Source organism: Corvus moneduloides, chromosome 25, assembly GCF_009650955.1.
Source record: "Corvus moneduloides isolate bCorMon1 chromosome 25, bCorMon1.pri, whole genome shotgun sequence".
Lineage (NCBI taxonomy): Eukaryota > Metazoa > Chordata > Aves > Passeriformes > Corvidae > Corvus > Corvus moneduloides.
The window spans coordinates 4984196-4999388 of NC_045500.1; the positions used below are offsets into that span (position 1 = coordinate 4984196).

The 15193-nt window shown below is 47.2% G+C and overlaps 1 protein-coding gene across 1 annotated transcript in view; it reads right to left on the reverse strand.

Moving 5' to 3' along the window:
• Positions 1 to 197: 197 nt before the first annotated feature.
• CBL (Cbl proto-oncogene) overlaps positions 198 to 15193 on the reverse strand; it is a 35492-nt gene continuing 20496 nt past the window's right edge. Inside the window, exons 6-16 of the mRNA XM_032133721.1 lie at positions 14748 to 14885; positions 14225 to 14312; positions 13688 to 13819; positions 13109 to 13312; positions 11596 to 11727; positions 10350 to 10727; positions 9399 to 9493; positions 8341 to 8496; positions 7762 to 7865; positions 6936 to 7118; positions 198 to 4413 (exon numbers count right to left, since the gene is read on the reverse strand). Coding sequence (XP_031989612.1) covers positions 4133 to 4413; positions 6936 to 7118; positions 7762 to 7865; positions 8341 to 8496; positions 9399 to 9493; positions 10350 to 10727; positions 11596 to 11727; positions 13109 to 13312; positions 13688 to 13819; positions 14225 to 14312; positions 14748 to 14885 — 1891 coding nt within the window. The 3' untranslated portion in view covers positions 198 to 4132. The remainder of the gene's footprint in view (positions 4414 to 6935; positions 7119 to 7761; positions 7866 to 8340; positions 8497 to 9398; positions 9494 to 10349; positions 10728 to 11595; positions 11728 to 13108; positions 13313 to 13687; positions 13820 to 14224; positions 14313 to 14747; positions 14886 to 15193) is intronic.

The following is a 15193-nucleotide window of genomic DNA, read 5'->3' on the forward strand; positions in this document are numbered from 1 at the left end:
CCCAGAATATGTTTAATTTTGTATAAATCTTTCCTGGCCTCTGCCAGCACCCACAGTATAAATCTGAATTTAACAGGTAATTGTGGTAAATAATTATAAAATAACTCCAAAGTCAGACTGCAAAGGATCCAGGAGGCTGAAATCCTAAAATATTCTTTTTCCAGCACTCCCAGAAGCACCACACCACACACACCATATGCTACAACAAAGGAAATTTTATTTAAAAATAAAACTTTGTTTTGTTTTCTTTCTTACTGACACAGGTGAATGAAATCCCAAACAAAGAAGCTCTTAGTGGGCAGCATACAAGGATGGAAACAATTAATAAATAACATTAGTATAACCTCTAAACATTAACAATGCATCTGCAAACAAAATGAGGACTTTAAACCAAGTGAACCTTAAAGCTCAGCTACTCTCTGTAAGAATATTTACCTTCTGTTTTTCCTTATTCTTTACAGATCTGAAAGGATTAAATACTGCTATTATAATTTTATATTAATGACACTATTATACTTTTTTTTTTTTTAAATATTTCGTGAAAATCTCAACATTTTTTAACACTGATATTTTACAAATTGGTATTTGTCATCCGTGAGAAAGAACAACAGTAACAGCAGCTCCTCCTCCACTGGGAATTTCAAACAAAAAAGATTTCTAGGAGGAACTTTAAAAATAAATGTCCTTATTCCCCACTAATCTTTAAAGTGGCACCTTTGAGAAGGTGCCCTGGGAGTTGCATTTTTTCTTGCTCAACTGAAAATAAAAAAAAAAACCCCAACAAACCAGCCAAGCAAACCACATTTACAGTAACGAGCCTGCCTCAGGATTAGCTACAGTAATGTCACCAGTGCGGTGCAGGAGGCCTCATGCTGGGCCCTGAGCATGCCTGGCCCCCCAGGGGAGGGCTGGGGCAAGGACATGCACTAAAAAGGGAAAGATTTGGGATTCCTGCTCGGCTCCGGTGGCGCTGGAAATCACCGGGATCCTGCTCAGGAGGGCACCTCCTGCTTCCCACAGCTCCTGCTCCTCTTGGGAGTGTTTCCTGCTCCTCTTGGGAGTGTTTTCCACTCCTTTTGGGGACAGCTGCAGGGCAAACCCAGCATTTTTTACCCCAACCGAGCTCGTCCCACAATGCTGACTTGGCCCCGAGCTCGGCACAGCACCAGTCCAGACTGGAAGCTCCACGGCTGAAATGCTACAAAACACAGTGTCAGAGTCCCAGTGACAATCACCCACCTCTCCTGCTCCTCCTTTTCACCCCTTCCCAAAGCAGTTCCGTGCTCAAAGGCAGCTCTGCTGCTTGTCCAGCTCTGCTCGTTTTCCCAGAGGGGCGGATTCTCGGATCCAGCCTGGCCATGCAGCATCCCCTTAAGAAAGGCACTAGACATTTGGGTTGTTTTTTCCTTTTTAAAGTAGCATCAGAAAGTTAATTTTCTTCAGAATAAAGAAGAAGGAGGTGAAGGGAAAGAAGAGCAATCAGTCTTGGGCTTAGAAAGAACAAGAAAATTCCACTGGGCAGTGCCTGGATTGAGCTGGCAGAGATGCCACAAGACATGGCCAGGACTCTGCTGCACTCAGTGGAATCAGCAAATTCTTAACGTGTCTAAGGAAGAAAAGGCAAGACTTAAGTTTCTTAAATCAGTTTGAGACATAAACAAGTGCACAGAAAGGACACATGCAGAGAAATCAGTGATACATGCCACAAAAGATTGCTCTCTCTAATCTCTAATACCCGGAACAACACCCACAGGAACATCTCTTGGCACATAGACCCCAAGGACAGGCCTGGAACAGCTCTGCCAAGCAAGGTTTCACTGAAATTACAGCCAGCCTGCCCTGAGGGGTTTGGAGGGGACAGGGAATCACTGCTCTGGTCACACACACGGGGCAGGACAAGAGTTAAGGCTTTGGAGCAGGCTGGACTCAGCTCTGCTCAGCCATAGCAAGAGTCACACTGACACACTGAGCTCACACAGCAGGGCAGACACCAAGCGGCTCCAAACCAACCCAGAGCCGAGTGGGAGTGTGAAAAAGAGGGAAATAAACCCCTCACTAAAGGGTTTTCACCTGCATCTCCAGGACAAGGGACTGTGTGGCTGCTCAGGGCCCCCAGTGTGACACAACAGCCCTCAGAGCTGTCCCCTGCTCCTGCCTCAGTAGCACCAGCGCTGCCCTTGCTTCTCCAGAGGCTCCCACATGCCCAGCACATCCCACAGGGAGCAGGGCTGGCACCCCTGGCAGCTGCTCCGGAGGCACAGGAGGAAGAGCAGCTCTTATTCCCCTTCTTCTTCCCCCAGGCACTGACCCCACCTTGCCCAGGGCTGCTGGGGGCTGTGCCTGAGCCCTGCACCCTGCAGAGCACCCTGCCCACTGCCAGACCTGAGCCCAAAACAGCAAAGGCTGCTGCTCTCTGAGCGTGGCAGATCTCCTCACGCTGTCTTGAGAGTGTTTTCTTCCCTACAGAAAGGAGGGGAGTAAAGAGACACAGCTCAGCCTGCCTGGAAGCCACTGCAGCAATTCAGAAAGCTGAAACCTCTGCTTTAATTAAAAACCCACTTTCTGCTCTGCTAACACTTGTGAAGGCCTCTCTGCCAACTGCAGCCATGTGGCCCAGCCTCTGGATTCCTCAAAAGGCCAAACTGCACCTGAATCACTCCAGCAATATTCCTTGGCCTGGTGACCCCTTGCTGACCTCAGGCAGATGCAACTAATGCTGGACATGCTCCAAAGGCCAAGAGCCTCTCAGGCTGTCAGGCTGTGATCTGTCTGTGCCTCCTGGATCTAAATCCTCTCCAAAGGAACCATCCACTCCTCCTGTATGAACAGAGTTAAGTAGCTGAGTAGGCAAGTCAGGTTTTTCCAATGTAACAGCTGAGTTCTGACCTTTAAAGCCATGTGATCACTTCACAAATACAGAATTTTTTCCCCCAGGTCTGGTTTAACACCAGACCTAGCAATACCTTAGAGAAATGGAAATGGAACAGAGAGCCCTCACGTTCTTTTGACAGCCATGCAGAGAACTGCTGCACTTCTGTGACTGCAAAGCAGGTGAGATACCAACAAACACATCAGCTGCATCTACCAATTCCACAAAACACCCTGGCACGATGATGGCTCCTGCAAAAGCTCTCTGGAGGAGGTGAGGGAATGTGTGTGAAGGCCACTAGCCTGCAACAGCCACCATGCAAAGAAGATAAATAAAACATCCTATTTACCAGGTGCAACATTCCTAGGGAAGAGCAATGGGAGTGCCCAGTGCTGGCTGCTCCAGCCCAGCAGGGCCACAATCAAGTTTGAGCACTGAAGCACAAAATGCTCAAGGCTAAGGGAGGAGAAGCAGCAGCCCCAGCTCTTTGTTCTTGCTCAAATTCCTTCCCCCTGTCCCACCCCTCAAAACCAGGCCAAGCTCCTCCAGCTGCTGGAATCTGGTGCTGCCAGTGCAAGAGCACACACACTCGAGAGAAATCCAACTGCCAGCACTGCCAGGATCAAAATCCCTGACAAAAGCTCATCCTGCTCTCTCCAGGCAGCAGGGGAGGACTGGAATCAGAAGCAATAACTGCTATTATTACAGACAAGGGGGACACGCCATGGCCAACAGGAAGCAATCAAATGATTCTTCCAAGGTCTCCTAAAAATTCCCAGCAGGAAGTGACCTTCCAGCTGCTCTAAAAAGCCTGAGCCAGACACACAGCAGCGAACAGACCCAAACCTAGTACCATGAACCACAGGACACACCACACCGACCTCGAGACTTTGTTTCTCTGAGCATCCACTTAAAATTCACAGCACAAAACAACTCCCCCCAGCCTCCAGGGCATGGGCTCGGGGATCCCTTGTCATGATACTTTCTCTACCAACACCCTGGAAATAAATCTGCTCTCTCAGACAAGAGGTAGGGGTAAAGGACTCCAAGACATACACTGTATAAAACACCGCTCCACTCCGTTTCATCCCACTGCTTTGAAATCTGGAACCACGAAAACCTGATAACTGATTCTCTTAAAGAGGCAGGACTGACCTCAGCACGAAGTCTCTAAAGGAACCCCCTTCCCCTTTGGTGCACAGCTGGGCAGCAGCTGCCCAGGCAGTTGGTCCACAGCAGCTCAGGTGTGGAGGTGGTCGTGTGCTATGTGGCCACGTGCGCCGGGGAGGAGATGGACACGAACTCCCGCAGAATATTCTTGGCCATCTCAATATTGTTATGTGCAATGACCAGAGCTTTCTGAATGTCCTGATATGAGTAGCCTTGGCTCATGAGGTTCTCAATCTCGCTGGAGAGGTGCAGGGAGGAGCTGGCCCCGCTGCTGGCTCCTCCTGCTTGGCAGCTCCCGGCTTTCCGCTCCGAATTTATCCGCCGGGGCAGCGGCTTTGGCGGCCGCTCCGGGACCTGGGAGCCGTCTGAAAAACCTGCAAGGAGAAACAAGTGCATCACTTCAGTGAAAAGAAGTGGAAATTTTGCTTGGAACAAAGCTGAGATGACATCAGGGGGATAAAAGGCACTTCAAAAAGCTGTCACCGAGCTCCGCCGCTTTCTCCAACCCTTTTATCCTCCCTCCCAACCTGCCCAGCTTCCCCTCCTGTGTGCAAAAACAGCTGTGGAGATTGGTTTTAATTAGCCGGTCTCATCAGGCTCATTTATTAAGACAAAACCTTATAAAAAATGACATAGGATCTATGTGTGTAAGCAGAGCTCAGATAGCAGCCTTAGAATCAGAAAAAATGACACCATGAATATTCAGTTCTTTACCAGACATCCCATTTCCTCCCAGAACCAGACAGAACCCCCCAGTTTAGCTGTCCAGTTTAGCTCCCTCACCTCTGTGTGCACAAACCCAGTCCCAACTCAGCCACAACAATTGCTTCAGCAACTGAATTAAGCTCTCTGAAGGGTCAGCAACTGAACTATGTTCTCCTTTTCCTCTGCTGAAGCTCTCCCTGCCTAATGGCAGATCAATAAAGCTCAGCCTGTTCTGCTTTTCCCTGAGTCATTCTGATGTGACACTGCCCTGCAGCCACATCATGCACTGCTGGGAAGAGGAAATAACAGCCAATAAACCAAACAAGTCACCAAATTCTCCAAGGAAAAACCACATTGTTCAATGTGCTCATCCAGCATCTGATCATTTCTGAGTTTTAACCTCCTGTATCATTGCAGAAAGCATTTTTCTGACAATCACAGGAAACTTTTCTGCATGAATATTTGACATCACCTTAAAAAAAAGATTTATTTGTCTCCTGGAAAAAATCCTCAGGGCACTCCACAGAGTTTTCTGGCAGCAGAACTGGAGTACAACAGACAAATCACGTCCAAACAATCCCTTTGTAAGAGTGGGCACCGCAGCCTGCTCAGAGAAGCAGCATTGTGGGGCCTTTCTGAAACACTTGCACTGAAAGCCCTGAGACAGAGAAGGCTCCTCAGGAATCAAATTCCCTGAAGCTTCCTCACCAACCACAACTCAGTCCAGCTCCCTCATCTTCAGAATTCAAGTTTCTCACGCATGAAAAGCTTTTTGTACGCGTGAGAAAAAGGTCTGCCCACTCCTCTGCCCCAAACTGCCTTCTGGAATAGCTGCTTCAGCTTGAGCTGGATCAAGTTTCAGAGACCACGGGTCAGTCTGAAAGGACAACTGCTAAGACAGTTATTTTGGTAAATCATTAATAAACCAAACTGCAGGGTCCAACTCCTGAGAGCATAAATCTGCCAAGATGAATCCCACACCAGTCAGGCTTGCTTGCACCAGTGCCTTGCTTCCCATTTTCCACATTTTCCATTTCCCTACCCCTAAAGCAGGACAACAGCAGTGTTATTTCAGGGCTGTAGAAACAAAGTGTCAGTGATTAAGTTCAGTACTTCATCTGTGATTTGCTCTGTTCCTTTTTATCCCTTTCAGCCAAATTCTACACACACAGGGACAGATTTAAAAAGAGAAACAGGGAGCAGGGAGGTGGGGCAAAAATAATGAACTTTTCTGCACTAGGAAACTCTTCTCTGTGCTGAAGAAGGTCAGGGAAGTGGAATGGTGAAGCATGAAAAGAGAAGACTCACTGGGGGAAGGGGTTCTGGGTACAGGAGGTTCTGCCTCCAGAAGGAACATGAAACTCATTCCTGTTCCTTGGCAAATCACCAGCACATTCAGACTGAAAACCCCCAGCAGGAAGAGTTTCAAAGCTTCCTTAAGAGCTGCTGAGCAGGGAATAAGTCAATCATTATTCAGAAAGGCTCTTGGAGACACGAGGCTTTAGTTCTTCCCTCAGAGAATGTGCCTTGCAGCCAGAAGGACACGACGTCCTCTATTCCCCAGGGACAAAAAGCTGACCTTGCTGAGCCACTGGTCCCCACTCAGAGGAGCTGAGAGCGTCAGGCAGAACATTCGTGCCATCTGCAGGGACTGACAGAGCCACAAACTGTGCCAGGCCAGCCCTGCATCTTCCACTTGGAGCAGGGACACAATCCCTGGATGGTTTGGGTTGGAAGGGACCTCAAAGCCCATCTCCTTCTACCCCCTGCCACAGGCAGCGACACCTTCCACTGTCCCAGGGTGCTCCAACCCCAAATGCAACCTGGACTTGGACACTTCCAGGGATGGGAAATCCTGTCTCATGCCCTAGTACACCCTGGTACAAAAATATTCTATCCCCTGTAGTCAGCAGTGGATTAAGGAATATACTTTAAGCTGAGAAAACCTTTTCCTAACGGTGATTTCAGTCTGATCTACAAGCTTAAGGATTAAATGACCAAGGCAGTGCATTCCAAGCTATAAATCAAACAAAAGCTAAAATAAATCAAACAAAATACCTAAGAATCAGTGTAATTCTGCCTCATAAACCTGATTTTACAGCTTACATCCAAAATCTCAAGTGAGTGACACAGGTTTCAAACCGGCAGAGCCAGCCATTGGTACCAAGAGGAGACACAAGAGCTCTCTGACCTGTGACAGGGTCATTTTCCAAGGACATTCGGCTGAAGGCAGGAGTGGCATTGGAGATATCAGACAGTGTGCGACGAGCAATGGCAACGGGGAGTGGTGGCTTGGGGACATCATAACCATCCTCTTCATTCTCTGACTCCTCAGGGCCGTTGCTGGCAGTGGCTGCTGCCAAGTTCCCTTCATCTGGAAGAGGAGGCACATTCTGAGCTCTGGGACTGAGCTGTCTGCCGAGGCAGACTCTGTTCCCCCATTTCCAAACACTGACAGGACACGGAACTAAAGTTTTGCTGCTAAAACCTCACATTTAATGGCAGCACTTTCCAAAAGGGAATATTAAGTTAAAAATACTGGACTATTTAAGTAAAAATACCTGCTTCCCCGAGGACGGCACGGGAAAAATCCGATTTTCCCCGGAGTACGGCATGGGGGAAAGTCCGGACTGGATTTTTCCGGAGTGCGGAATGGATTCGGTTGGGGGCAAAACCCGGACTGGATTTCTCCCGGAGTATTGAACGAATTCGGTCGGGGGCAAAACCCGGACTGGATTTCGCCCAGGCGTACAGAATGGATTCGGCTGGAGGGAAAACCCGGACTGGATTTTCCCCGGTGTACGGAATGGATGCAGGGAAAAACTGGATTTTTCTGGCGTATGGACTGGGAATACTTTAAAATGCATGCACAGACTCACATTTCCACATCCATCCCAGCTATTTTAACAACAAAACCAAATGTTATTCCTTTAGTTCAGCCTAAAATGCTGTTCCACTGGCACCAGCAATTCACTGTACCCCAGTTCCTCAGCTGTCTTTTAGCCACACCCACTCACCAGAAGTGCTGACGGCCTCGAAAGCAGAGGATGCTGCTTGGGAGCGAATGTTGTACATTGCTTCATACATGGAGCCCTCGGGCTGCTGGTCACAGTCCAAAACTCTGAGGGAGAGAACACATTCCCCTTCACACAGGTGACAGCGGCCACCACCTCCACCCTGTCTCTGTGACAGAGCTTGTGCACAGATTCTTGTTTGAAAGTGAAATCACCACTGCTCTGTGAAATATTTGTTCTGGAAAATGCTCTGGTAATGTTTACTGCAGCTTAAAAGAGTTAAAATGATACCATAAAAACCGATACCACCAAAAACTACATTTTAATAAGGGTTTTGAATTTTAGTTGTTTCTGCTCTCAAAAGGTTCCTGGCAAAGAGAGAGGAAAGGAAGGGGATATCTGAGTCCTTTAATACTGCACAAGAGCACCAGTCACATTTCCTTCATTGCTATTTTAGTCAAGATCTGGTGAATATCACTAGGGGAATTCAGAAATCTGAGCAAGCAAAATTCCCACCCTGATGTCCCAAATGTGCTGCCCCAGAGCTGGGAGGAGGAAGTGCAAAACCATCCAGAATCTCACCGTAAACTCTGAGTCATTTCCAAAGGCATTTTGAGCTCTGGTTTTTGCACAGCAGGACCTGGAGGCACCACAGGCAGAGAGGATGGTGACATGTACTCAGTGTCCTCATCGCTCTCAGACTGCTCCCCAGGAGGCAGTTTTGGTACAGGCAGTGGTCTGGAGGCAGGAGAAACAAGATATAAAACATTTACACCAAATCTAATTAATATCAAGGTGCCCTTTAAAATCCACAGTCACCTCACAGCAAGTCTGTCCAAAGAGATAATTTGGTTTTCAGGAAGCAGCCCACAAGGTCACACTGGCACAAGGTCATTGTCTCAGGTTACAAGGTAAAATGTAAACAAAAGTATGCATTCCATCACCAGCTGTTAAAACTGGGTGGGGCAATGTTTCTTATCTCTTCCATAACTCATCCCTGATAACACCCTCACCACTTGACCCATGGAATGACATCATCCCATTGTGAGAGGCTCCACCCAGGGGGAGGGGCCAAGCATTCCCACCTGGATATAATCTGGGGTTTGGAACAGCACACTCAGCCCTTACCTACTGGATTCCCAGAGGATAAGAGCTACACTTCCGGACCTTCTACAGGATCACAGCTTCAACAGGACCATTCCATCTGGACTGCTACCACCACCCTGCCTGACAGGGTGTCAGGTTGTGTGCTGCCTCTGTCAGTGTTCTTGTACTATTGCATTTATTTTAATTTTCCTATTAATTTATGCTATCTTCCACTGGTTTGTTTTCAAATTAGTACAGTCATGATGTAAAAGGAAGTGATGATATCATGCACTTTTACATCACATAAAGCCCCACTCAAAAGTGAATTCAATAAAGAGCTGATGGCATCTGGAGCCTGACTCCTACTGCCACAGCCCAGGGGAACTCCCACCTCTCCCCACAGCTCTTTGGGATGCTGATTTCAGCTGCTTTCTCTTAAACTGTGTGTTTTGAATCTGTCAGAGTTTAAGACTGAAAGAGTTGTATCAGTTCTGTCCCTGGCACCAACACCCTGCAATTCCCACTTTGTAAGTTAGAAAAAAATCCCAGCAGACCTGGCAGCTAAGGAGTAGATGGCATTGGCAGATGAGGAGGGTTTGATTTTGGGGTGTTCACACTCTGAGCTTGCTGCTGGACCACTGTTGGAGCTCTGGAAGACAAAATTCCAAAGCAGGAATCAGAAACACCACAGGTCCCAGTGTAGCTGCAAAGCCATTCATTGAACAGCCTCTGTGGGAATGAAGCATCCTCATTTATTCCACAGCATTTACAAACACCTCAGAAATCTAGGAATTCTCTGACAGCCTTCCCTCAGTGAGGACACTGCAGGGGTTCTCCCACAGGAAGAACTTCACATGTTTTGAGATTTCAGTGGTCTTGGCAAATTCAGCTGAAACAGGCCAAGATGGGAGCCAAGAGGAAAAGGATGCAGACAAGCACACACATTTGGAGACAGGATGACAACTGTGCACGTGCCACTTTCTTAGAAAATCTGGCTAAAAATGTGCTGGATTTCAATTGTAGCGAGCTGGAAGCATTAAAAGGAAAAATTAAGGAAATAGAATCAAGGAAAGCAAAACTACCTGCAATTTCTTTTAGAGAACAAAATGTTGGACTACTCAGTACACTGGTAACAGTATCCTGCACATGAATAGACCCAAATTTAACTCAGGTTTTACCCTGTCAAACTCATCACAGCTGATGTGTGTAGGTTTCTCAGGGCTGAAAATTGAGCAATCAGAATTTTTCAGATAACAACAGAAAACAGTCTCAGCTTTTCAACACTGAAAGGTGAACACTGAAAGGTGAACAATGATCAGGCAATTGTGGCTCATGACTGCTGAAACTGCGATTTCAACCTTGCTCCCAAGAGGAATGAAAGCACTTCCCTTGCCTGGCATCCACCAGCTTCTTTCCATCTCTCCCTTGACAAAATCCCACTCCTCAGTGTGATAAGAAGGTGCTTTTCTCCCAGATTACCTCCAGCCCCCCCCAGACCTACTCACCCCCGGGCTGTCCAGGCTGAGCGTGCTCCCAAGCCGGAGGCTCTCAGCCCTGGATTCCATCTGGGAGGGCAGGGAGAAGGGAAGCGAGTGCCGGTTGGACAGTTCTCTCCCAGCCCACACATCCCCGGGGCTCACAGCTGCCGCCGGGGCTTTGGGGATGGGCCTGGCTGGCCACAGGTCACCCTGGCGGTTGGAGGGCAGCAGGGGTGGCTTGTCCCTGGCAGGACAGTCCCCCGGGGTGCAGGGCAGGGGCCGGCGCTGCGGGCGCCCCTCGGTGCCCAGGGAGTGCGGCCGGTCCGGAGGCGGCGGTGGAGGGAGGTCCCGGAGCGTGGGTGGGATTGGCAGAGGTTTGTCCTTGTGCAGAGCACCAGGTGCGGCCTGCAGGGCACAGGAATGGAAAATATTGCTTAACAAAGGCAGCCCAGCCAGAAAAGATAAACAGGTGGGAGCAGAAGGGAGAGTTTCGGGGTGGTTTTATGTGTTTTTACAAGGAATTATCTCTGAGGATGTGGAGATATCTCCACACCTTCCGTACAGGCTTGAGGAGATAACAGGAACTACGTGCACTCCAGCCAGGCACTGAACACCCCAGATTCTTCTTCTTGAAGGAAAACATGAGTTTACAGCAGCCTTAGACTGGATTCCAAACAGAGCCCCCCCACTATTTAAAAAAATGATTCAATTGTGGGTTATTTGTACAAGTTAACATTCATCAGTCAGCAACGAGTATTCACAGAAATAGGTATTTTCTTCTGCTTGAACTTTCCTAATTTCATTATTTCATCCAAACCAGATGAAAAACTGCTGCTGCATCTCAAGAACCATTAACTTAATGCCACCAAGATCGTCCTACTGCCTTCTGCTGATCAATCAGAAAGCCAGTTAATTTCTCCCAGTCACACACATTGAATTCCTTCCTTCATTTTCTATCTAAAACAATGCTTGATGTAAAAATGAATGCAGAAAAGTTGGGAGAGAAATATGATACCTTCTGTCTTAGCTAGAACAAAATACAAGGAAAATCCAAAGGCTACAGGGAGCAGGGACTGAGGCTGAAAACCAGGAAATATGATGGTAGTAACAATAATTTGGTAGTTCAGGATGCCAGTCACTCTAAGGGAGGCCAGACTGAAAAGGAAGAAAGTACTTGGGGACGTCACAGAGAACACATTGGGGTCACCAGATTGTTGTGCTCCCTGCCTGCCCCACCCAAATCACAGCTGAAGGGGAGAGGAGTGTGTCTGACCTTGGAAGTGGTGCCAGGGCTGGAGGCCCCGGGGGGGTTGGCCACTCGCTGCTGCAGCAGGTCCAGGCGAGGGGGCACGGGAGGGAGGGCGGCCTGAGGAGCCACCGAGAACGGCGAGGGAGGACGCTCCACCTGAGAGGGGACAAGGGCACAGTCAGCACACGGCTCAACCCACAGAATTCCTGTCCTCTGGAGAGGTTTTTCAGCTGTCTGGCTGCAATATTGGTGATAAATTGCTCTGTGAGTAACAGCCATCCTCCAGGAATGCAGCCAGTTCCCAGCACTGCAGCACTGGCAGCAATCCTTGAGGAATGGGCTTAGCTGTGAGACACCACTGCAAATGCACACCTGGAAACATCAACCAAGCTGCTCTGATGGAGTAACAAACCTGCCTCAGTGCGCTCTGAGCAGGGAAAAGCTGCTTTTCAACACCAGAGGGCACGATCTGCTGCAAACCTTCCTGTCCCTGTGCAAACTGCCTTGACTACAGAGCACTGATGTGCACCAGACCCTCCAGTTTTGTCCCTGGAAAGCTGGTTTTCCACTTAACAAAGCAGAACAGTGCCTGTTCTTCTCTTTAGTTTCTCTTTTTTATAATCAAAGCTAGTGATTTTTAATTTTGAAAAGCTTCATGCATGTTTGAGCTCACTAAAGCCAACAGAGTATCAACATTGACAGGATGTCACACCAAGGAAATTGCTTTGCTTCCCCAAAATATGTATATAAAACCCTCCAGGAATAGTGTTTACTGATTAGTACACTATTTACAGGGTGGAAGATGAAGGGAAATAAGACTCTAGGTAAACCAGAAAAGATTCTTTCTGAAATGCAGCTTATTTTAGTTGATTCAGCTATTAAAATTAGCCAAATTCAAACCCAGTTCTTTATGCAGGAAAACAATGCAAGAGCAGCAATCAGATTTTGAAATGAAAAATGAAAATGAAATGAAAAAACCACGCAGGGATCCACAAAGAACACCTGTCTTGTACGCAGCTCCTGGAGGGAAGCAGCACTAAAGGCAGACTTATCACACCTTTATTAAACAAATTTATCAGCCACCATATGAAAAGATGACAGCCAAATTGAGTTCCTCAGCAGAACAGCCTGCCCTCTACCTTGTTATTCATCAGGACCTTGGGAAGGCTGTACCTGCCTGGCTGGATCCACCACTGGGGAAAAATGGACGGATTTTTGCTGATCTGGGTGAAATCTGGCTAGGAAATCAAAACCTAACACACAGAGGAGTGTTCCAAAGCCAGGTCTTCCAGCAGGTCAGGCCAGCCGTTTCACCCCTCTAGGGATTCCTCCAAGACAACACACAAAAGATCAAAAGCTTCAAAGTGTGATCCCAAACTGACAGTGTGAAGTGAGCTCACAAAACCAGACCTAAACCTCTGTTTTCCATCTTTTCTGTTACAAGGTCTGGGGACCATCACAGGCACAAATCATTAAGAGAAAACTGCTGGAGAAAAGGCACTGCCACATTAATCAGCACCCCTTCCAGTGACCTTACTTTGGTACCAGCGAGTTCTTTCATCATGAAGAGAGAATCATCAGCTTTGTCATCGTCGTCGTCGTCATAATTGGGAGAGGGGGTTCCTTCTGCCCCTTGCCTGGACAATCCTCCTCCTCCTCTGGGATCAAACGGATCCACCACGATTGGCTCCGTGCCTTTGATCTCACAGCGGCAGAAGGGACAACCTTGGCCTTCTGATTCCTGCAGGGGCCAGAAGAGATCTGTCACAGCAGCCTTTGGGGTGCACAAATCATCACCTGCTTCATAAACAATCGGCTTTTAACCTGCTTTTTGGCAGGTAGCTTTCAGCTGAGAGGAAGACAAAGGCAAACTGGGCTACAAATACAGAATATTTTCTCCTTGAAGTAGAAAATCAGCTTTTTAGCCAGTTCTCACAGTTTATGTCTGTTCCATATTAAGAGATCAGGCATCTAAACAGCTTCTGATGCAGTGACATTATGAGCTCAATGTTTCTGCTGCCTTCTCTCTACACCTGAACAGTTCTGAGAAGAGAATATATCTGTAAAAGAGCAGGCAGCTGCCCTCAGAGAGTTAAAAGAAGAGGCCAAGGCTCACCTGCCAGGCTGTGAGACAGGAGGTGCACATCAGGTGCCCACAAGGTTCGATCTTCACGTCCTTGTCATTCTCAGCACAGATTTTACACAGTTGGAACGTGGAGCCCATCTCGCAGTACAGCTCATATTGTTCCTGAGGGAAAGACAGCATAAAATCACAGGGAGAACAGAAGTCTGCAAAGATTTCACTGTAATTCCATGTGCTAGATGCATCTGTCAAGCTCTGAAAAAAGTAGAGTTCAAATTATCCACAATTTCCAGTTAAGTGTCCCACGAAAAGCAGGGTTCAAGACATGTTGAATGGCACAAAAACATCAATATTTGGCAGAATATTCTAAAAATAACCCCCTAAAATCTGTCTGTGCAATCTCCTCTGCCGTTCCCTATCATGAAAGATTTCTGTAGTTCCTCTAAAATACTGCAGCCTTAAAAACAAGTCTCGGGAATACCAAGTTTGGCAGAGTTGTATGAACAGCTAAGGAGGGTGGGAATTAGGGAGAAAGGCAGAGAGTTTGATGGGATGGAATATTTCACTCACCTGTGTAACTTTAATGTGGTCCTGAGGTGTGGGCTCACACAAGCCAGTCAAGTCAGGATTCTGATTCCGGCCGTCGGGAAATAAATAACTGGAAGCAGTTGGGAAAAAAATATCTCTATATGTGCATGAGCACACATGTATACACACACACACATATATAAGGCTGCTTTTGGGGGTGGCAACGAAGAAAGAATGAAGGGGAGAAGCAAGGGGTGGGAATTCAAGGTATTCTGAATTCTAAAGTTTTGGAAGAATTTTACGATTGGACCAAAATCAAACATATTATTCTTGAAAGTATTGGTTCAAATTAAGGGCTTGACAAAACAAGGGATTTATGAGAAGGGAAACACTGCTGCACATTTATCATCTGCTACTGCCCAGCTCTCCAGTGCAAAGACAGCTGTCAGTAATTCTTGAGTGCCAAAATAGTTCAGCAATGAGTTATTCTACTGACAGCAATGGGACTATTCAAGATTTAACTGCTTTGTTGAATCAAGGTCTTAATTTTTATCAAGTTACTTACAAGCCTTCCCTGAAGCCATCAATCAGTGCTTGGAAAAGAGGTTTGTTGTGGGGGATTGTCTGGAGAATGTTCCCATCTGCAGTGACATAGCCAATGGCCCACTGACCCAGGCGGGTACAGCTCAATCGGAAAATATAACTAAAAACACACAAAGGAAAGGAAACCTCAGTGTGGAACAGGCAGAAAAGATTAAATGACATGTAGGCAGCCTTTGTCTGGCCATATCAAGACAGCAAATAAAAATTAGTAGGAATGACTTGATGATTTGTACCAGCTTTCCTCAACTGATCCCAGGCAGTTCAAAGGGAAACTTTGCAATACCATACAAAACGAGAAAAGAATCCAAGCACTGGCCTCCAGGTGAAATGAAACCCAGAATCCAGAGCAAGAGAAGTTAATATCCTTAAAATCATTTGTTCCAAATTAACTTTCAACAAGCCAACAAC